This window comes from Mesoplodon bidens (assembly GCF_964165515.1).
Source record: "Mesoplodon bidens genome assembly, chromosome: 9".
NCBI classification, from domain to species: Eukaryota; Metazoa; Chordata; class Mammalia; order Artiodactyla; family Ziphiidae; genus Mesoplodon; species Mesoplodon bidens.
This window is the reverse complement of record NC_138166.1, coordinates 91314162-91338390: the sequence shown is the minus strand read 5'-3', so window position 1 is coordinate 91338390 and position 24229 is coordinate 91314162. Positions and strand designations below refer to the sequence as shown.

At 41.9% G+C, this 24229-nt stretch overlaps 1 protein-coding gene across 2 annotated transcripts in view; it reads left to right on the top strand.

The window, feature by feature from the left end:
• Nucleotides 1–24229, top strand: part of DGKI (diacylglycerol kinase iota) — a gene marked incomplete at its 5' end in the record, with an annotated part of 459522 nt that overhangs the window by 162695 nt on the left and 272598 nt on the right. For both annotated transcript variants that reach the window (XM_081244467.1, XM_081244466.1), the window contains 2 exons: nt 4243–4351; nt 17858–17953. In XM_081244467.1, coding sequence (XP_081100593.1) covers nt 4243–4351; nt 17858–17953 — 205 coding nt within the window. The remainder of the gene's footprint in view (nt 1–4242; nt 4352–17857; nt 17954–24229) is intronic.

The window sequence follows — 24229 nt, the reverse complement described above, 5'->3', positions numbered from 1 at the left end:
AAAATTAATAGAAGGAATCATTGGCATTTCACGGTTTTACTGACTGTGGGTTCGGGAGGATTCTGAGCAGGAGGAAAGAGCGGGAAGTTGACACCCCATTGATTTTTTTATTGGAACACGTTGCAGCATAACCACCACTCCAACATGCATCAAATTCTACCAGACTCTTAAATGTCGTCTTTTGCAGCCAAGATGAATCCAAATAGAAAAATAACTTATACTAATTTTATTTGAGGTCTGAGAAATAATGAAATTGCTTTCTTATTTTGGAACAAAATGTGTATATGTGTGTGAATTATTGGAAAAAAAAGAGTCCTCTCCCACCCCCTTATTTAGAAGAATGGAAAGCTATAATCAGAAGTTACGTCCCACCCCCTGTAGTACCTCTATGTATTTTTCCTGTTCTCTTTCTTTTTTTAACATCTTTATTGGAGTATAATTGCTTTACAATGGTGTGTTAGTTTCTGCTTTATAACAAAGTGAATCAGTTATACATATACATATGTTCCCATATCTCTTCCCTCTTTCGTCTCCCTCCCTCCCACCCTCCCTATCCCACCCCTCTAGGTGGTCACAAAGCACCGAGCTGATCTCCCTGTGCTGATCTCCCTGTGCTATGCAGCAGCTTCCCACTAGCTATCTATTTTACATTTGGTGGTGTATATGTGTCCATGCCACTCTCTCACTTTGTCACAACTTACCTTCCCCCTCCCCATGTCCTCAAGTCCATTCTCTAGTAGGTCTGTGTCTTTATTCCCTTCTTACCCCTAGGTTCTTCATGACCTTTTTTTTCCCCTTAGATTCCATATATATGTGTTCCCTTTCTTATGTAATGTCCTTTCGTGAGGCCCATTTACAGTTACAAACTGGCAGCCACTTTGATGTTTCTTATTTATTTCCCCCCAATTAATGTTTCTATGTGTGGTAGATATACAATTTTCTTCTATTAATGTTACAAAAATCCAGCCTTAAATTTGCGTCCACAATGGGGAATAAATAATCAACAAAAGCCCTTACTTAATCATTTCTATTCACAGGCTGGGAGAGAGTATGATTTGACTGTAATTTCATTGCAGGGCTTATCCAGGGTTAAATGTTAGTATGTCTCTTATCTTATAGCCACATTGCTCTTCTAGAGACACATATATCCCTTGCATCCTAATTTGATTCTTTGAGCAATTTGCTGGCAGCCCTCATTAGCAAGAGTAATCAGGTTTTGGTGGTCAGTCTCCAACTTCTGATGAATTAAACTCATTTTTCCTGTGGTTTCTACTGTGACAACAGAATTTTATTTCCTCTCTTCTTTCTGTTTTCTGATCACAACTCTCTGTGGCTGTTGATGAAAAAATGAAGGATTTGTGTTTTTCTCATTCACCTAAGATTTAGGAATCTTCAGCTATTCTAAGGCTTTGTGCTTAGGCACCATTTGGTATTTTTTTTTTTGCTAGAACACTTAAATTTAGGTTGTGGTGTCTGTTAGGAAATCAAAAGTGAAACCTGTAGATTCAGACTCCACAGAGATCTGGCTTTCTTGTGATAAAAACTGTGACTCAGAATCACCATACAGGATCTTTCAAAGCCAGAGAAAAGTACTAATGAAAAAATGCTAAAGGAGTTCTTTGAACTCAGGTGGAGAAAAAAATGCCTGGGGGACGAAGTCTCACCGTACAAGAATCTTCCGGTGTTCTTTCCTTTGGCTCAAAAAAATGCCATATACTTTGGATTGAAGGGCCAAAATGGATGTTGTTAATTATTTGCCTTGATGAAAGTGAGGGAGAAAAATATTGTGTCATCAGACCGTCTTCATTAAAGGCCTGCATAGCCTGTGATGGCTCTTTGTGGGATTATATAAAGCAAGTACATGGCCTTGCTGCCCAGTACTGGGAGCTTCTGAATATAGGCTACTGGCAAGCTTGATATGATCACTTCCAACTACTGAAGACCTATCCAGTGTTTCTGGGACTTCCTGTGTAGAGAAAGAGAGGAAAAAAGAAGGAGGAGAAGGAGGAGAAGAAGAAGCTTCCAGTGTTCTTTCCTTATGGCTCAGCAAAATGGAATATACATTGGACTGAGGGGCGGAAGAAGGAGAAGGAGAAGAAGAAAGAAGAGGAGAAGGAGAAGAAGAAAGAAGAGGGGAAGGGGAAGGGGAAGGGGAAGAAGAAGAAGGCTGGACACTTGCTGAACTCTCAGACATACTTGATCCTTGATTACTGGCTATACAATCCTGGGTTCTCTTCTGGATTCTCCCCAGCCTTTCCTTGGGTTTGGTCCTGCTGTTCATCTTGCTCACCTTTACAAATTGCACGAATGGGTGGAATTTGCAGAGATCAGTGAACAGTACAGGGAGATCATCTGTCTTCTAGAGTCCAATAAAGCTTGGATTCTGCTGGGTTATGATGGGATTCACCATATATTTGGCCATCACTGCCTTCCTCTCCCCATCTCACTGTCTGTCTGTAGCCTTGTTCCTCTGTATGAGCATCTGGGCCTCCCTGGGGACTTGGTGCCTCTGCAGGTGTAGTGTCAGAAATGGCGGGTTCTTACTACAGTGTTTACATCCTGTGAGACAGGCTGCAGAGAGCTAAGGCAAGTAAAGTAGGTAATGAAGTGGCTGGTGCTTTCCTTGAGACTCCCCCTTGATAGGCCTGGGGTAGGTAGTGCCCCCTCTCTTGCTCTGTCAGCCTAAATAAAGAAGTAAACTGAAGCAAGCTCAAATGACCAGAAATTGAGTTTATATGGGAATAGCAGAGGAAGCGCACTGTGGGACACGCAAACTATAGTAAGCTATGGGCGAATCTGTTGATAGTTTCGGACGAACTGGTCTTATGGTCAAAGAGAGCAAAGAGGGGAGAGTCCAGCCAGAATCCAAGCAGCAAGTTCATCGGTTTGAGGATGGGGAGAGATTCTTGGCGAATGTTCATTGTTTGAGGGATAAGTTTCTGTCTCCTGTAAATCAGGCATTTACTGGAAATCCATCTCTTAGTTCTTATGTTTCATTTGCCTGAGGGCACATGTGTGAGACTCTCCATTTCAAATCCTCTGGTTCCGTTTTAGATTAAAATCTTTTTGCACTCCCGTGGAGCAGTGTGAAGACTTTAGCGACAGAAGGAAGCACCTGGGAAGCATGTGTAAGCGCAGATTCCTGCCCCCCACACCCCGCTCAGACCCACTCAGGACTCAGAGCTGCAGCATCACAAAGGCCCGCCTGATTCTAGCTCATGTCATTCTCAGAGCACACGTGGACCCTCCCAGAGAGGAACACTCCTCTCCCGCTCAGGGAGCCACTTAGTTAATCCACAAATCAGCACTCCCGTTTAAACTTGAGACCATTGTCTGACATTTTTGATGGAGCTCTTCAGAAATTGGACTTCTATTATTCATGATGGTACCACAAGCTCTCTGTGGGTGATCCCTGCTTTCTTCCTTTATCTTGCTGTCCTCATTTTCTCTACTAGGCTCTTATCTCCTCCTTTCCCTTTGCTCAGCAACAGTCATGTTTGCTTTGCTAAAGCAGCTCCTCTGATTTCTTATCTTTGCAGACCAGTGTCAGGCCCGACTTTCTCAACCTCTCCTGATTCATTCGCTCCTTTCTGACCCAAATTCTGTTACGTTACACTCAACAAACCTAAAATCCAACCCATGTGTTTTGGATTTTTCCTACCACGGACCTTGGTAAGATATTGGTCTTTCAGCGTGTGCGATTTCTAGGATGCAAATCGGTCTTTTCCCATTTAGAACCTCAGGCCATGTGTAGAATTCCTCTGCAAGGGTAAGGGAGGATGTTCTTGAGATGCATAAGACTGAATTTGGGGTGGGAGCCAGCTTGGAGAGCTCTTTGATGGGAAATGGAGGAATTTCAATCGAAAACCTCATGAGCCTGCTTTTCTTGCTTAGTCTCTGGCAGCTTTAAAATTGTCTAAGAATTGGGACCACCCCAGCCTTAGGTCCTTTTCTGTAAACACAGAGACCTGCATTCCGCCCTCTGCCCTGAATAGGGGCTTACATTTTAACTTCTGGTCCTGAAGCGATATCACCCTAAGGTGGTCCCCTCAATCTCCCTGTCTTTTGAGACCTGCCACCCTCTGTCTTCACCATGCACTTTAGAGAGATATATTCCAGTACATTTGCAAAGGTCTTCACATGTGGAAGACTAAGTCAGGCATTGTTTCTACCCCACGGGAACTGTTTAGCTCTGTATTACCTTCTGATGTTGGTTTTCCTTTGTGTTTCTTCTTGCTGCAGGAAAGCAATCTCCCGGGCGGGCCTGCAGCACCTGGCTCCTGCACATCCCCTCAGCCTTCCTGTGGCAAACGGGCCAGCGAAGGAGCCCAGAGCGACTCTGGACTGGAGTGTAGGTGTCGGCTGTTTCATTTCAACATCATTCCATTGCATGTGCGTCTCTCTCATCCTCATGATTCCTGTAGCTACAACAAGACTTAATAATTTTCAATATTGTTCACTGATCCATCTTTGGGTATCTAAGCCCTGGCTCCATTTCCAGATTCCTAAGAACATAGCTCCTTTATATGAAGTCAGTCGTATTGAAAACTAAAATAAAAACTTCATGAATCCTTTGAAACACTATTGCCTGGGTTTGCAGCTGTGAGATAAAAAGTACCTCTGTGCACATGCTTTATTGGTCCCTGCCAAGTTGATGATGAATAGAGTTTACTCTTAGGGACATCACAAAGTCCAAGTTTGATTTCCTTAGCTCAAGCTGCTTTTTCTTTTTTGGTCCTTTTTTTTCTTTTTCTTTTTTTTATTCTTTTCCTGCGAGAGGATGACCTCACTTTACATTCCAGGCACTCCATGTCCTCCTGTTTGCTATACTTCCTCCCCTAACCCAAAGATAGATGGGTCTCATATCAGCGGGGTGGGTATATTAGCTGGTTTTTTAAAAAAAATATTTTATTGAAGTATACTTGATTTACATTGTCATGTTAATTTCTACTGTACAGCAAAGTGATTCAGTTATACATATATATACATTCTTTTTCATATTCTTTTCCATATGGCTTATCACAGAATATTGAATATAGTTCCCTGCACTATACAGTAGGAACTTATTTATCCATTCTATATATAATAGTTTGCATCTGCTGTATATTAGCTGATTTTAATGTTTTACCCAAAAGACATCTACAAAAACTGTTACCTTGAAGATTGCCATCTGAATTTTTTTTATTGAGAGACTTCGGTGAGTCAAGTTCTTGGCTGAAGACACTTTTAACTGTGGACTGAAAGGCCTTGTCCCCTTTCTGAAGGAATGTAAGAAACAGTATGAAGCTAGAGGAGGGCTGCTCTGAGATTCTGCCAGTCTGGTCTTAACGATGAATCTTGTTTAGCATTTCTGGTTGAGTTGAACAGAGGGGATAATCCGTGTTCTTTTCCTCCCATAAGAAAGACTATGGCAGGGTGGGGGGAAGGAGAGGAATTTTTAAACTCAATTTTATTTTTAGCACATAGGCTATGATTTAATGTCCTTTAATACTATAATATTTCTCCCTCTTTCCCAAGAACACACTTAGTAACATCCTTATTTTATACTCTGGACACATACCAACGTATGCAATGTATGAAGTACCTGGCAAAAGACTGGATTTAACTGAAATGCAACTTCTTCCTTGATGGAGTCCGAGAGTGCTCCAGTAGCGCCTGTGTACGTTGAGCTGGTGTTCAGGAAGACTGTTCCTCTCCTCGAATTTCCCTTTATTCCAGGACAGTTATTTAATAAACTCTTAAACCATAAGAGGGTATAGAATATATTTACAGCAGTGCTTACATAATTTAAAAAGAATTAAATATATAAGCAAACAGGTAAATTAAATAAAAAAGGGATATGCATGGGCCAATGATGAGAGTGTGTTACAGGGACCCCAAAAAGTTAGTTTAATATCCATGGTGCTCCAAATCCTCTGATCCAAAGTAGTAGGATCCTATCTGAGATGCAAGATTCTAATGAGAGAGAGTTTATATCATTTAGATAGAAACATCCATTAAATCATTTCTCTGCCCCTTTTGTGACATTAGTCAAGTCACTTGATTTCTTTCAGCCTCAGGGTCCTCAACGGTAGAGGGGGACAATGGTGACCCCTCCCTAAGGGGGACTTCAGGGCTGTTGTTAAGATCAAATGGGGCAATGAGTGTGAAAGTTCTTTGTAAACGGTACAGCCGGCAGGTTTTCTATTCAGAAATAAAGTAATTGACAAATTGGTTGATGGATCACCATTTGTTGAGTACCTGCTTTGTTCTAGAACCTGTGTTAGTTCCTTAGGATTCTGAGGTGAGAAAGATATGGTTTCTGCCTTCAAGAAGCTTAGGATGCCATGGGCAGAAGAGACATTGACGGCTAAAATACAGGGCAGCAACAGCTAGAGTAGAGGGGTACAGAGAGCATCACTGGGGTTGTGAGGAAGGACGCCTCCATCCCCATTTGATGTTGGAAAGAGTTACCAGAAAATGCTCTTCAAAAGAATTTTCCTTCCTGAGCCAAAGCTTGACTAGAAGGTATTATTTTTCTGATTCCTGTAGAGAGGTATAGACTCTAATATTTCATCACAGTGGTATTTTTGGCTGGTGGTGGGTGAACTGCAGTACACAGTTCAGGAAGAGCAGATAGGAAGTATGGCCGGGTGCGTAGCTGATCTTTAACCCTTCAGCTCCTTTGATTATGGCTACCCTGTCTTGGTGGCCTGATGAATTATCATGGTGGCAGGAAACACTTCAGGGATGTTTAACAGTGGAGGTAAAATGGAAAGCCTTCTCTGAAGACACTCCATCTCAGGGCTTATTTAGAGATCTGATGTGGAAGGAGTTGTAAGATGTGACTCTGAAAAAAATCCCTGTAATTGTGGGCTAATATTGCTGTTAGCAAATAGAAGCCAGCCCAATACCTCCTTAAGACAATCATGTAAAAGTAAACGATTTTTCTCAGAAGAGGGGAAGAAGCAGATTGTTAAAAACATTTCAATGACTTTTTTTTTTTTTTTGCTGAGACTTGCCCTTGCTTCTAAATTTTTGGCTTTTCCTAACCTAAGTGCTTTACACCAAGTTCATTTATGTTACTTTAGTTTGCCTGCTTGTTCAAGAAGCTAAACCAGGCTTTTCTTTGTTCGGTTTAAAGTATAAGACTAGTCCTCTGGCTTGACCTACTACCATTCTCTTTATTCTACTCCCTTGTCTGCTTCTCTACAAAAAAGCAGCGTGACCACTGCTCTTCTTCTATCAGCCCACTTTTCTGGACTAAATGGATTAAAATGATCAATCTTTTAAAAAAAAATTATTTTTATTTTTGGCCGTGTTGAGTCTTCATTGCTGCACACGGGATTTCTCTAGCTGCGGCGAGCAGGGGCTACTCTTCATTGCAGTGCGCGGGCTTCTCACTGCGGTGGCTTGTTGCAGAGCATGGGCTCTAGGCGCACAGACTTCAGTAATTGTGGCACACGGGCTCAGTAGTTGTGGCTCGCGGGCTCTAGAGTGCAGGCTCAGTAGTTGTGGCGCACAGGCTTAGTTGCTCCACGGCATGTGGGATCTTCCAGGACCAGGGCTCAAGCCCGTGTCCCCTGCATTGGCAGGCGGATTCTTAACCACTGTGCCACCAGGGAAGCCCCTAAAATGATCAATCTTTACTTATTTACTGTTACTATTTATTGAGCACTGATTTGGCTTGGAGCCTCTTAAGAGTCTCCCATATGATAAGGGTGACAGAAATTCAAAAATTAAGGTAAAAAAGGAGGAACTTTAATTTCTTGCCTTTGATGAGGTAAGGGGCCCCAGGAGTGCTAAGAGATGCTTCTGGCATAACAGGGGTGGAGAAGAGCTGCAGAGAGTTGCCTTGTTCTGTGTTCTTCCCCCTTGACTCTCAGGTTGAGATTCTCTTTGCTCCATCACCTCTTGGCTCAGGGGTTGAGGGTCGTCTCAAAGGCCTATAGTACTATGACCCCCTGACTCATGTCACCTCCCCTCTCCTCATTTCACCAGTGAGAAAACAGATGCAAAAGCTGTTTATGGTGCCTCTGAAGTTGAAGATAAATCAGGGTGAACCTGGAATTTGGATCTTAGTCCCAAGTTTCTACTTATTGTAGGATACCTAGAGGGCCCTGTTTTGACTCTAGTATGTATCAAAGTCTGCAGAAGGGGCACAATTGTTTCTTAAACATCCTCCAGCAAAGGGCTTTGAGGAGTCGCCTGCTTGTGGGGGGCCTGAGACCCAGGTGGGCCTGCACTGTAGGCACCTGTGCATTTTGGCTGTGGGAGGACTATTGCAGGAGTCAGTTTATGCTCTGGGTGTGTGAACTTAATAATTTCCTTGAAGTATTCCATTTTCATTTCCCTACTTAGTGATATATACTATCTCTGTCTTCTTTTTAGTCTGTTCCTTGAAGTCCAGAAACTTCTCTTTTGCTGTGATTTACTCATATAGTTTATTTTGACTTATGGGATTCTCTGCCCCCCACAGTGTCATTTCCTTGATGACTCTTTGCTGACCTTTGCTCACAGGCCCTCCCCTTCATGCAGGGATGGAAGGCTTAATGATGGGGAGTAGCCAGATCAGGCCTCAGTACAGAGCCTGGGTTTTCTACTGATTACAATGGACAGTCAGTTTCACCCAAGGTGAAAATGGCTCTTTGCTACAGAGACTTCGCTCCTGCTCTCAGCCAGGCTATGCTCATTTTTTTTGGTTGAACTGGTTCTGTTTATTTTATTCACTTTCTGTTTTGATCCCTCATAAAACCTCTACCCATAGTGCATGTCTTAGAGCCAAATTCATGTTTTTTGGTTGACTTTCTTATTCTAGGTCCTAGTAAGATTTCAGGCACTTTGAAGGGAGGATCAATGTCTTCTGCTTCTTTTATCTTCTTCACAGTGGACAGCACAGTATCGTAGGCCTAGTAGCTGTCTAGTAGATGTCAGCTATGAATTGATTACAGCTTTTTTGCTCAATCAGCAAGAAAGGGACATTTCGCTGGCAGTTGATGGGCACTCAGATTATCTCCGGTTCCTGAAAGGCTTTGGTAGACACAAGTCAAAAACCTGTTTGAAACATAAATGGATGTATGCTATTGAGTCCCAAGTAACTCTTTTTAAATTTCCTTCCTAATCTAGTGCATTGTGTTAAGACTTAAAGCACGCACCGTTTTTGATCCTCCCATTCCTCCCAATGGTATCCTCTCTTCCCTTTCATGGTGACAACCTACAGGGGCTGCTCCCTTTGACACCATGCCATGAACGTCAGCCAAGCCAGTTTTGGGGAAAACAAGCTAAATTGCTAGAAAGGAAGGGAGTAGTGCTCAAAAAGGAAAAATAGTCTCATCTCCTGGGCTGGAATCCAAGCTTCCAGTTTAGAGCGAGTTAGCCCACTTCGAAGTGAGTCTGTTGCACAGATAATGTGTGTCTTTTCTTAAATGTCACATGCCTCCCATGCAACAGAGACTTAATTTGGACGTGGAGATTTCTTCCCTGTTTTTAGTGTTAGAGCAGAGAACATAGGATGTGGGTCTTCACTCTGTGTCCTCTGTTCTGTAATTTGCTTTTGCCCATTACACTGCCTAAACAACTCTCAAAGCAATGGTAGAAAAGCCACCAAGATCTTTCTTTAAAAGCATGTTGGTTTTCAACATAGCATCCTTGATTTCAATTCATTTTTGCCTTCCTCGTTGCAAAATTTCCTCCAAGACTGAGGGCTGTGGAAAACAGAGCCTCAACACAAACAAACCCACATCCTAAATCCAGACCACCTTTCCTTTCCTCTGGTTGACGATACTAAGAAAAGGAGTGCTTTCTTCTGGGCAGGTAAAACATAGCACAGTGGGTTCACTGCCTCACTGTTTGGTTCAGAGACAAGATTAGGGAAGCAGAGTCTTCATGTGGGATTGGTTTAAATGGGGTTATGAAACTAGGTCATTTTATCTTTGGAAACCTTGAATGAAAAGGCAGGAGGAGGCAGGTGTGTATGTGTGTGTGTGTGTGTGTGTGTGTGTGTGTGTATCTGTATGCACACGCGCATGCTCTCATTTTAGTCTTGTTTCAGATGGCAGCTCCAAGCAGACCTGTGCCTTCCTTACAAGCTCTTGGCCTTTGCTCTTTAACTTCAGGTTTGGGTGTCATCACCAGTAATGACTCACACCCCGATATCTTTCTCCTCTTCCATCCTCATTTCAAAAAACATTGTCCATTTAATCAAGATATCAGATTGCTAAGCAGAGCAGGAGGAGATAACCAACCATAAATTAGTAAAGGTCCTGACCTGGTCAGCCATGTTAATAGTGGGACATATCTAGCATGTTTTCACCAGTAATTTTGGGTGTCATCACCAGTAATGACTCATACCCTGATATCTTTCTCCACTTCCATCCTCATTTCAAAAAACATTGTCCATTTAATCAAGATATCAGATTGCTAAGCAGAGCAGGAGGAGATAACCGACCATAAATTAGTAAAGGTCCTGACCTGGTCAGCCATGTTAATAGTGGGACATATCTAGCATGTTTTCACCAGTAATTTTGGGTGTCATCACCAGTAATGACTCATACCCTGATATCTTTCTCCACTTCCATCCTCATTTCAAAAAACATTGTCCATTTAATCAAGATATCAGATTGCTAAGCAGAGCAGGAGGAGATAACCGACCATAAATTAGTAAAGGTCCTGACCTGGTCAGCCATGTTAATAGTGGGACATATCTAGCATGTTTTCAGGCCCTCACTAATCTTTTATTTTCTAAAATTGTGATAATTTTAAATTAAATCACTTTGGCTGCTGGGAGAAATCATAGACTCTTACAGCTTCACAGGTCAGTGAGGAGTACCTAGGTCTAATCTTTTGCCTCTTAGTAAGTGATTATCTAAACTAACACTGTTGAACAGAAATATATATGAGCCATCAACAAAGCCTAACTTGTAGTGGCCACATTAAAAAGTGAAAAGACATAGGTAAAATTAATTTTAATATTATATTTTGTTTAACCAAATATATAAAAATATTGCTGTTTCAACACATAATCAATAGAGAAATGATCAGTGAGATGGTTCACATTCTTTGTTCAGACTAAGTCAGTCTTCAAAATCTGCTGTGAATTTTACACTGACAGCACATCTCAATTGGTCACGTTTCAAGTGCTCAGTTGCCATATGCTTACTGGACAACATATCTAAACCATCTGGGACAGATTTTACCTATTATTACCTTGAAGACTTTTAGAGGGAGACAGTCCAGATTTTTGTTTCCCTTTCTGAATTTGTAAGGATATTTACATGTGATACATATGTATGATTGTCTTATTGTTTCAAAACATTTTTTACAAGCAAATGTCTTCATTTTGTGTAGATTATTTGCTTCTGGTGTCAGTGTGCTCTATCTGTAAGTGTCATTCGGTCTATAACACTCCCTCTCCACAACTTGTATCTTTTTACCTATAACTATTTATTACTAGGACTTCAGGTAGAACTTGAGAGCAAGAAATCCTGTCTGTATCTACATAGGTGGGTCTCTACTCTTAGGTAGCTAAATCTATCTATAGATAGGTTGAGCTATATAAATCTATGTATACCTACAGAGACTTGTTTCAACATTCACTAATACAGAAGAAATGTTATCTTCATTTTGAAACAGAACTATTTTTTCTGTCTGGCAGAGACGGATACTCTGAGTTATATACTGTTTGAGATGGTATTTCAAGATGAATGTGTAAAGAAGAGAGAAAGAGGTACCTGGGTGTGGAGAATGGAATAAATAAAAAAACATGGCACAGAAAAGGAAAATATGACTATATTTAGAGAAGAGTGACAAAAGAATAGAATGTGTGAAGGTGAATAAGAAAGACAGATTGGTACCATTAATGGAAGGTCTAGTACATGGGATTAAGTTTAGATTTTGTTTTATAAATAATAGGGATTTTTTTTAGCCTCCTAAGCAAGAGAGAGGCATAATCACAGCTATGTTTTAAGGGAGTTAATTTTACAGCAGTGTGAAATATCAGAGAGAATGTCAGAAGTAGAATTCAGAGCAGAAGAAACCAGGGCTCAGAGATTAGACATGCTGTTCAGTGCATGGTAGGTAACTTGGGAGTAAATGTAGACAATGAAAGGAAATGCAGACAAAGCTGTGAGCAAAGAGAAGAGGCCTATATTAGTTGGGGTGGGCTAGGCTGCAATAAATAAAATAATCATGTACTGGCTCAATACAAGGGAACTTTATTTCTCACTTGTGTAACAGACCAGGACTATTTCAGGTTGGGTGGCAGGTGAGCTCTGTTCACATAGTTATTCAGTGACCTGGACTGACAGTTGCTCTTACAGCGTCATTAGAAGCCTTCTAAAATCATCCCAAAGGCCAACTTCCCAGGTATCCAGTATGGGAAAAGGGAGGGAGGTTTTAATGGGCCAAGTCTGAAAACAGTACATGTCACTCCTGTTCATGTGTCATTGGTTAGAACTGGGTCACATGGCCACATCCAATCACAAGCGAGTCTGGGTAACAAGGTCTAGCTGTGTGTTCAGGAAGAAGAGAAAAATGATTTTGGTGAATGGCTAGCAGTCTTGACTACAAAGACCCAGGAGAGAAACAGATGTTGGATGATACCAACACCTATGGATTAGGAAGGAAGAAGGAAAACTGGAGACTAACCACAACAATAATAATAAGAAATATATTGAGGGAATCCCCTGGTGGCGCAGTGGTCAAGAATCCCCCTGCCAATGCAGGGGACACGGGTTCGAGCCCTGGTCTGGGAAGATCCCACATGCCGCGGAGCAGCTAAGCCCGTGCGCTGCAACTACTGAGCCCACATGCCACAACTACTGAAGCCCACGCACCTAGAGCCTGTGCTCCGCAACAAGAGAATCCATCGCAATGAGAAGCCCACGCACCGCAACGAAGAGTAGCCCCCGCTCGCCGCGACTAGAGAAAGCCTGCATGCAGCAACAAAGACCCAATGCAGCCAAAAATAAATAAATAAATGTTTAAAAAAAGAACTATATTGAACACCTATTAACTTCTCATTGTGGGCAAGGCATTGAACGTTATTCATTTTCACATTTAAACATCATTGTGATCTTGTGAGGGAAGTACAATTATTATTACAATTTTAGTGGTGAGTAAACTGAGGTCTAGGGAAGTTAGAGAGACCCTAGGTCATAGAGCTAGTAGGTAGCAAGTCTATCTGACTCCAAAGCTCATGTTTATTACTCTTGAACTGGATAAGGATTTATCAGAAGTGTAAGAAGAAAACCACAACAGTTTATTTTTCTATTCATGTGTGAATGCCACCCAGCCGAGTTCAGGAGTTCCCAAGATCATCCTCACTTGCAGGTTCCGGAATCCCCAAGACCACACTCATGTTCAATAATTCATTAGAGGAGCTTCCCTGGTGGCACAGTGGTTGAGAGTCTGCCTGCCGATGCAGGGGACACAGGTTTGTGCCCCGGTCCGGGAGGATCCCACATACTGCACAGCGGCTGGGCCTGTGAGCCATGGCCTCTGAGCCTGTGCGTCCGGAGCCTGTGCTCCGCAACGGGAGAGGCCACAACAGTGAGAGGCCTTCGTACCACCAAAAAAAAAAAAATTCGTTAGAAGGACTCATAGAATTTACTGAAAGCCGCTATACTGACATTTATGGCCTATTATAGTGAAAGGATACAGGCTCAAACCAGCCAAGGAAAGAGGTGCATGGTGCAAAGTCCGGAAAATTTCTACACAAGGAGCTTCCAGTTGTCCTCTCCCGGTGGATTTATGACAGAGATAACTTCTCCCAGCAACCATGGTACAGCTATACATACGGCATATTGCCAACCAGTGAAGCTCATCTGAAACTTGGTACCCAGAATTTTAGTCGGAGCTTGGTCATGTAGACACGGTTAACCACCTGCATGGTTGACTTTAGCCCCTTGCCCCTCTGGAGGATGAGCTGATATATGCCTCACCATAAGTCACTGCTATTTTAGAATATTTGGCATGGCCCAAGGTCCCCAGGTAAACAAAGATACTCTTATCAGGCAAGACATTCCAGGCACTTAGAGAGATTACCTTCCTATAGTTGAGGGCAAAGGCCAGACCTCTCTTTGGGTAAGGTTACTTCCTTCTGATGCGTCAACAAGACAGATGTACAAGAAAAGGATGAGGCATGGGGAAAATGTAGTCTAAGAAAAGGTATGTTTCATGTTTTCCTTGCATGACTGTTTTTTTTCTTTCATGGCCTCTGTTTCTTTCATGATTTTGAAAGACCGTCGTGTCTCTTAGGCATCCATGTTTACTTCTCACAGTTTGTGACTCCAAACTTATGGACAGATAAAAAAAAATTATCCTTTCTACTCCTTGGAATTGCATATAACAAGAATGTGATTCATTCACTGATTCTTAATCTCATCTTTTCAGTTCCCCAAATTTATTTATCACCTACTATTTGCCAGGTGCTAAGTTAAGTGCTGGACATTTAATGTCCATATGAAGCTTAGAATCTAGCATAAGAGGGAAACACGAATCAAATAATCATGCCAATGAATGAATAAGTGCCAGTTGGGATAAATCATGGGAAGGAAACATGGTTTTATGAGAGTAACTAAAAAAATGACTTCGATTTTGGGGTCAGTGATGGCTTCTTTGAGAAAATAACACTTGATCTGGTAACCAAAAGGTAAATAGAAATTACCTACATAAGTCAGAATGAAGAAGAATAGGAAGTTTGGATACAGTAAACAGAATATGTGGTCAACAGTCTTTGATGTGGGGACATTTGAACAGAGATCTAAATGAAATGAGAAATGCACAATGCAGGTGTCTCGTGTAAGCAATTTTTAGTCAAGGGAGCAGCAAATTCAATGGACCTGAGATGAGAGCTTCCTTAGTCTGCTTGGGAAATACGAGACCAGTGTAATGGCAGGTCAGCACCTGAGAGGGAGAGAGAGAGAAAATGAGGTAGTTGGACAGGGAAACAAGATTGCGGAGAGACAGGAGAGGAAGTCAGAGAGGCTCCCAGGGACGAGGTAAGTGAGGACTTTGCACTCTTCTGAGTACATAGATAGCTATTATGAGCAGATTAGCGATTTGATTAGATTTACTTTTTTTGTTGTTGTTTGGCTGCATTGGGTCTTCGTTGGGCTTTCTCTAGTTGCGGCGAGAGGGGGCTACTCTTCGTTGCAGTGCGCCGGCTTCTCATTGTGGTGGCTTCTCTTGTTGCAGAGCACAGGCTCTAGGCGCGTGGGCTTCAGTAGCTGTGGCACACGGGCTCAGTAGTTGTGGCTCGTGGTCTCCAGAGCCCAGACTCAGTAGTTGTGGTGCACGGGCTTAGTTGCTCCACGGCATGTGGGATCTTCCTGGATCAGAGATGGAACCCGTGTCCCCTGCACTGGCAGGTGGATTCTTAACCACGGCACCACCAGGGAAGTCCCTGATTAGATTTACATTTTGAGGTAATTATTTTGGTTGCTCTGTGGAGAACAGACCATGGGGAGACAAGAGTGGAGCAGAGACACCAGTTAGGGGGCTATTGGGACTATTCCAAGCCAGAGATAATGGAGGACTGGGTGGTAACAGTAGATGTGGTGAGCATTAATTGGGTTTCATACACATTTTGAAACTAGAGTCAGTAATATTATTTCTTGAACCCAATTCCATCAGGCTTTCTTCCTTCTCATCCAACTGTTGGTACTTTTGTCAAGGTCATCAGTGACTTCACATGTTCACATGGTGAAATCCAATGGCCAATTCTTCAGCTTTTGACACAGACCTTCTAGGTGCACTTTCTTCCTGGAAACGTTATACTCTTTTTTGTTTTCCTTGTACCCCAGTGGCCACGCCGTCCCAATCCCCTTTGCTGGATCTTTCCTATATTCCCAAACTCTAAGTATTGGAATGTTCCACAGCTCAGTACTCAGAGCTTTCCATCCACATTTAGTCCTTAGATTTTTGCATTCAGTTCTCATGGCTTTAGATGCCATCAATTAACGGTTGCCTCCCAAATTATTCATACAGCACATACCTCTTCTTTGAACTTCAGACTCATAAAAAAACTGCCCTCTCAACGTCTCCACTTGAAGGTCTAATAAGCATCTCGGAATTTTACATCCTCAACACTGAACTCATTGCACTGATCATTTCATAATGTATAAAACTATAGAATCACTGTGTTGTACACCTGAAACTAATATATTGAATGTTAATTATAACTCAATGGAAAATAAAATAAAACAAAAACCTGAACTCGACTTACTCCCTAAATCTGCTCTTACTGTAATCTTCTCCCTGAATTTCAGTAAGTGGTATTTCCATTCTTACAGCTGCAAATATTTGCTAAAAACTTCAGACTAGTTAAAGCACACTTTCTGGGGATGGGCTGGTAGCCAGGTGTTCTTCAAAACCCATCAGGTCCTTGTAATGAGCAATTAAATTTGAGAACAAGTGTGCTCGATCCACTGTGGCAGGAAGCCCCCACCTTTTTCTTTCCTTCTTCTCTTACTAATGTCGGGCTTTCTAATCAGATCCCCACTCAGGAGTGAGGTTAGCTCATCCTAGCAGTCCTGCCGTGCCTGAATCCTTATCAGCAAGCTTCTGAGCGCTCGTAGAGGGTCTCCAGTGTGCAGGGGCAATTGGCCTGGCCCAGCGTGGATGAAGCCTGCCAGCCCAGTGAGTTACTGATGTCTCGCAAGTCTCTGACTCCCTGGGCTTGCCTGCTCCTGCCCACCTTACTTGGCCTACCAGGACTTAATTTTGGGCCTGCCTAGATTGGTATTATCAAGGATTTTTGACCTTTTCCCCACTGCAACATTTTATACTTCACTTTTTAAAAGAGTTGGTGGGATTTTTGCTGTAGTAAGTTTCCATAGTATTTGCTGCTATAATTATGTGTTTAGTTTCCATGTTCTCTGCTAGATTTTACTGCGCACTAACCCAGTGCCTGGCACCAGGTGTGTGGAATGTTTATTGAATGAATTAGAGAATAAAAGAATGAAAAGAGATTTAATTCTATAAATGGTTATAAGTTAAATCTGGATGATAAGTTCCCAGTAGTAGAATATTTTAGTTTGTGGAGCTTGATTTCTTGAGGATACCTGGCAAAGAAATGCCTTTTAATTAACTAATTTATTTATCTTGTTCTCATCCATCATGATCTGAAGACTTTTAGGGTTCCAAACCTACAGCTATTCTCTGTTTGCCACTTGGGGGTATCCCAGCTCCAGCACCTTGCAAGGCCTAGAGTAGGCCTTAGATAACTATTTATCTAAGTATGTGAATATTTTTAGAAGTAGGGAAATCATTCAATTTGAAGAATTTAGAATTGGACGAAGACCCTATTGAGCTGGTAAAATGTTTGAATTAGTAATTTATTATGCTTTGACTACACAGCGACTTAAAACTAAGTTATAAGAAGCTCCTGGTTTAGAAGTATAATTTATCCATTACTGATATAAATGTATTTTCAAGCAGCTTTTAAAGTACTTTAATACTACTCTCCTCCTCAGCTTATTTGCTGAGAGTCGACTTTTAATAGAATTTTGGTCTCAATTGTCATGAACTCTGCAGTGGGCCTGGATGAATAAGGCCTTAGATTGAATACCTTGAGGGTTTTTTTTTTGCCCCTCATTTGTTACATATTTCAAAGATGACCACATCCATGGGTAAACGCATGTTTGGACTTAACATATTAATTATTGCCCAGAGTTTTTCCAAACACCTTTTTCCGTTTCTAGAATTTTGGTAGGACCAATTTCAGAGGTATTTTCAGGGGTAAAATGAGAAGGGTTTAGACAATTTGGGTTCACTAACTTTCTTGCATCCAAAATCTAAATTTGAGATCTGCCCCCCTCCACCCCGTCCCTTTATGCCTGAAAAGAAAACTGAAGTCAGGTGGGTCTTTTCCTTTCAGGAAAATGCCGTGAATGGAGAGCACCTGTGGCTGGAGACCAACGTCTCGGGAGACCTGTGCTACCTGGGGGAGGAGAACTGCCAAGTCAGATTTGCAGTGAGTGTGCACCCGGGACCCCTGTGCTCTGGCCTTCCTGGGGGGAGCCTTGCAGGTAGTTGAGTCTGAAGGCAGCGGGGATCACCACGCCTGAATTTCCAAGGAGAGCTTTGAAAGAGCCTGTCCCTGTGAGACAGCTGACAGTTTATCAAGTTAGCATGGCTTTTGAGGGGTCAGTTGAATGGTTTTAGGTTTTTTCTTGATTCTGCAGGTCGAACCTTGGGCTAAGGTGCTACTTTGTGATGATGAACAGTGTTGGTTTCTGTTAGTGTGTTTGGGGGTGGGGGAGAGGGTGAGTGTGCATGACGGGGATGCTTGCACATGGAGCAGTGTCCTGTGGGGAGAGACCTGTGGGTGGAGGGAGGGTCTCTGTGGGAAAAGGCACTCCTTCGTAGGGGAGCGTGTGTGGTGGACGACATTACTGGTGGGTGAAGGTAGAGATGGGTGCAAACACCGGTCTGGTGGTGGGTGTGGGCTCACAAATAATTCAGACTAGGCTCCAGATGAGAAAATTCTAGAAACTATATAAGTGATCAACTGTCAACTCCATCAGAGTGTATAGCTTTTTAAAATTTGCTTTGTCCCTATTTGGAACAGTGTTTAAATGTTAAATCCTCTTTGTGTTCCATGAAAAGAGCATGGTTGCCAGGCTGTAAGTTGGGAGGAACTAAATTTTAGTATTGAGAAAGTGAACTTAAAATTTTTGTGTCGTTAAAAATTATGGGTTCAGAAAGACAGTAATGGGGGCTTCCCTGGTGGCGCAGTGGTTGAGAGTCCGCCTGCCAATGAAGGGGACACGGGTTCGTGCCCCGGTCCGGGAGGACCCCACATGCCACGGAGCGGCTGGGCCCATGAGCCATGGCCGCTGAGCCTGCGCGTCCGGAGCCTGTGCTCCGCAACGGGAGAGGCCACAACAGTGAGAGGCCCGCGTACGGCAAAAAAAAAAAAAAAAAATAGTAATAATAAAAATAAAATAAAAAAGAGAGTAATGGGAAGCTAACAATAGTAAAGAAGAAAGAAAAGTTGTATTCTTTCTTATTTTGGGGAAATGAGCATCATAATTGACCTAATAATTTTTTTCTTTTTTGTTATGTTTGTTTATAACGTGAAAGAGAGATTTGGGGCAAAATGTAGAACCTAGGAATTGCAAATATATATGTTTCTATGAATAACAAATAATGACGAAATTGAGTTTCTGCCAACGTCTATAGAAGAATAGCCCCAAGGGACTTTTATTAGGCTGCCTGGAATCTCAAAGCTGGGGAGCCAAGATTTTTTAAATTGCATTAGGTGTTTTGACGCCTAGTTTATAGGTTTTGTTTGGAAAACTTTATTAGAGTTTGGAAGACCAGGGTTTGTTTGAGTGAGGGTGGCAATAGTTAAATGTCAGTTAAAGACTCAGTTGTACAGGCTCTCAATTTAAAGTCAGGAAACTTGGATTTGAATCTCAGTGTTATCACTGACTGTGTGACATTGAGAACTCCTGACCTTTGGGTGTTGGCCACCTTCAAGGTAGAAAAATGGAGGAGGATTAAATTAATTTTGCTTCCGATTCAGATCTGTACTTCGTTGTTTGCATTTCTTTTAATCTGGTTGTAAATTCAGTTGATTTAAATATCATTTCAACTGTATGCATATGTATTTTTGATTAAAGTATAATTGCATGAAATTTGATTAAATTAACCAAAACCAAGAGAAGCTCAGCTGATTAGACTAAAATGCTATAAATGATGAATTAACATTTGGATCTTAGTTAATTGTGTAAACACTGGTCTTGATAATATAAAATGGAAAAAATGAAAGCCAATCCTTCTTGTGTACGTACTTTTGAACTATTATCCACTGCTGCTGCTGTCAACTGATGGGCTGTAATCTGTTATGGAGTTCTACCTTATTTCCAGATTACTCTCTTTGATCCTTTTCTGACGCTCTTTTAGGGTCAGCCACATGGTACCTCTCTTGGCAAAAATACGAACAGGTACCTACATCTGCCTTAAACCTTGTATCAGTAAATAGCATTGCTGCCCACTAATTGATTCTAACTCAGTCACTGTTACCTCTATGCCAGGAAAAGTAGCAAAAAAAGGAAATATGAGGGAGATGTAAGGAGGTAATAGAATTACGAAAATTTCTAATGTTCTTTTGAATCTTCCTCATAATTTCATCCCAAATACTTGGCTTTCTTAACTCACTTTACAAAGTGTCTGGAGGATGAAGGTCTCTCCTCCAAAAAACATGGATTAAATGAAGGCATAAAGCGGTGAGGAAGCTGAAGACCTAACTGTGTTTCCTCATTATAAGTTCCTGAAGGCTCAGTTTCTTTACCTGTAAAGTGGGAGGAATGTTGTTTTGAGGGTTAGATGAGATAATGCATTGAAAGGACTTACTTGCCCCAGCCATGGGCATAATGAATTAAAAGGGGGCAGGGGGGACCCAGAAAGGACAAGAGCAGACGATTCACAAAAGAACTACCGCTGGCCAATATATGTATGGAAAATATAAACAAAAGCACTCGAATTAAAACAGCTATGAGGAGTCAACGTCATGTGCCTGTTAAAGATTTACAAAATGGTAATACCTGCTGGCTAGTTTAGACCAAAATTGGTATTCTCATTGTCAGCTGGTGGGAGTGTAAGTTGATATACTTCACAAAATTATCAATATGTAGTAAAAGCGTTAGAAATCTAGCTCACTCTCTCCACTTCATTCTGGCATCACGTTTTGGGAAGGACACTGGCAATGGGAAGACCCAGGAGAGTGTGCTAAACTTGGTTCAGGGTGGGGAACTTTGTAGTAGAAGGAAGAGTGAAATAACCTGGGTTGCAAAAGAGTATTAATGAGAGAAAGGAGAAATGACATCTTCCAGCATTAGAAGAGCTGCCATGAAGAAAAGGAAAGTATCTTTTTTTAATTTAACTTTTTATTTTATATTGGAGTATAGTTGATCTACAATGTTGTGTTAGTTTCAGGTGTACAGCAAAGTGATTCATTTATACATATATATGTATCTATTCTTTTTTGGATTCTTTTCCCATATAGGTTATTACAGAATATTGAGTAGAGTTCCCTGCGCTATACAGTAGGTCCTTGTTGATTATCTATTTTATATATAGTAGTGTGTGTATGTTAATCCGAAAATCCTAATTTATCCCACCTTGCCATGTTTCCCCTTTGGTGCCCATAAGTTTGTTTTCAAAGTCTGTAAATCTGTTTCTGTTTTGTAAATAAGTTCATTTGTATCATTTTCTTTCTAGATTCCACATATAAGTGATATCATATGATATTTGTCTTTGTCTGACTTACTTCACTTAGTATGATAATCTCTAGATCCAACCATGTTGCTGCAAATGGCATTATTTCATTCTTTTTTATGGCTGAGTAATATTCCGTTGTATGTATATGTGTGTGTGTGTATGTGTATATATATATATACACCACATCTACTTTATCCATTCCTCTGTCGATGGACATGTAGGTTGCTTCCCTGTCTTGGCTATTGTAAATAGTGCTGCAATGAACATTGGAAAGAAAAGGGAGGTGTCTTGCTCTCCCCTGTTAGGAAGGTAGAACTAAGTTCTAGATAGAGAATCCACTGACTCTAACAGTCGATCTTACACTTTGGTCTAATAGATGTCTCCTGGAAAACCTGTTAACAATGTAGATTACGTTTTAAATCCTTGCTCCAAATGCTGATTCAGTAGGTCTGGAGTTAGATTTGGCAACCTGTGATTTTTAACAATCGCCTCAAATAATCATGGTACAGATGGTCCACAAACTTGACTTTGACAAATACTGTATTCTAAGGAAGAACTTTAACGATCAGAGCTCGGACACCCAACAGGGGAACAAGATGCCTGGAGAGATGGGCTCAAAGGAAGTGTTTATGAATAAGTTGGGTGGCCATCTTTCAAGGATGCCAAAGGGGGGTGCACCTCTGCTTTGGGTAAGAGGTTAGGCAAGGAGATCGCCAAGACAGCCTCCAGTTTAAATGTTTTATTTGCAGCTTTCTTAGTATTGAACACAGTTTCGTAAGAAAAAAAAAAGCTTATGTAAATAGATGATATATTCTCATTTCTTTAAAGAATCACCTTTGAAGAAAGCCAACCTGTTGGGTTTGGGACCAGATTACCATAACCGGGTGCTACCTGCTGGCTTCTAAACAAGATGCAGGCAGAGTGCTTGGAGGAGGAGTGACTCCATCACTGAAGAGGTGCCTTTCACTCCTTCCTCTATTTTAGCAAAGCAAATGTCACGGGTGGAAGTTAAGAGAAGCGAGAAGGGAGAAATCAGTGTGGGTTGAGTAGACAGAGGCGGCTTTGTGGAAATGGGGCTTGAACACAGTATTGAAAGATGGGTTAGATTTACGTAAGTAGAGTGGGGAAAGGAAACCTTTACAGGCAGGGAGAGGAACATGGGCAAACTCAGAGGCAGTAATAAGCTTTTTACGAGGGAGAAGACAATCACGAGACAGGCATGAGCACACCAAAGGGCATGCGTTAGGTAAGAAGGGACATAAGGACAGATGGGGGTGTGTGTGTGTCTGTTTTCTCAACTGAAACTCAGGGCGCATGTTATAAATGTCTGTGTGCTTATAAAGCATGACCATATTGTCTAAACCAGGACAGATTTGAGGGTGAAAATGGCTTCTGTGAAACCATCACAACGTATGGGGACAGTGCAATAGTCTATTTAAAACCAAAGCCAGCCTGCAAATTCAGGACCTCCTGCTGGCAGACATGGATGGACATTTGGGGGCTGATATTGGAAGGCGTTGCAAGGACGGCAGTGACGACATAGAACATGAAGACTGTTGTAGGAGAGCTTGCTCCAAAGTCTCAGGGCTGAACCAGATGACCTTTACAGGTCTTCCTCTTGTATATTCTCCAGTGGAAACATTTAACACTGCAGAATGTCTGTGAATAGATATTTAATGGGATTAAAGTTGTTCCCAAACCAGTGGCAGTCCCCAAATTAGTAACTGTTTCTTTTTCTGGTCTGGAGAGAAGAAAGGGATGCAAAAGTAATGAAATTGGAGTAGAAAGATCACTGTTTTCCATCATGATTATGGGGGGGAAACAGATAAAATTCCAGCTAGGAACACTTCTGTTTCGTGATATTTATTTATTTGTTTGTTTGTTTGTTTGTTTTATTTTTTTTTGCGGGACGCAGGCCTCTCACTGTAGTGGCCTCTCTCGTTGCGGAGCACAGGCTCCGGACGCGCAGGCTCAGTGGCCATGGCCCACGGGCCCAGCCGCTCCACGGCACGTGGGATCTTCCCGGACCGAGGCACGAACCCGTGTCCCCTGCATCAGCAGGCGGACTCTCAACCACTGCGCCACCAGGGAAGCCCCGTGATATTTATTTTGATGGACATTTCTTCATTCATTTATTCTCCAAGTGTTTACGGGCTGGGTACCCAGTACCAGAAACTTCAGACCGAGTTGAGAGTGACAGGTGACAGTTAATTGTAATTGACAACGTCATGGCTCATAGCGCGTACACTGCTCATGCCTGTCTCATGATTGTCTTCTCCCTCGTACAAAGCTCATTCCTGCCTCTGAGTTCGCCCATGTTCCCCTCCCTGCCTGTAAAGGTTTCCTTTCCCCACTCTACTTACGTAAATCTAACTCATCTTTCAATACTGTGTTCAAGCCCCATTTCCACAAAGCCGCCTCTGTCTACTCAACCCACACTGATTTCTCCCTTCTCCCTTCTCTTAACTTCCACCCGTGACGTTTGCTTTGCTGAAATAGAGGAAGGAGTGAAAGGCACCTCTTCAGTGATGGAGTCACTCCTCCTCCAACATCACTCGTCTGACAACATCACAGTGGGTGCACTCTGTAGAAATCGTTCTGGTGGCTGATGGGATATACAAAGATGTTAGCGAAATACGTATTTGTTCCCAAAGAAACTCATGCCTCCCCTGAGAATCCATAGAGCACATACCTGTGCACACCAATTTTTACACTTAAAAGACACTGCCTATGTCACTATGTAGAGGTACAAACAACCGTGGTCACACCTGCCCAGAGACACGTAGACACAGAAAGGCCACATGGGTGGTGGGAAGGAAGGGGACTCTGAGTGAGACAGACCTGAACTTGAAAACCTGTTGTTCCATCTAGTTACTCACTGAATTTTGGGCGTATCATTTCGCCTCTTTTTGCCCCCATTTCCTGATTTACTGTATTGTTATTAAGATTGATCTCAGTGATTCTTTTTTAATTATTTTTATTTTTATTAAAATTTTTTTTTTTAATTTTAACATCTTTAGAC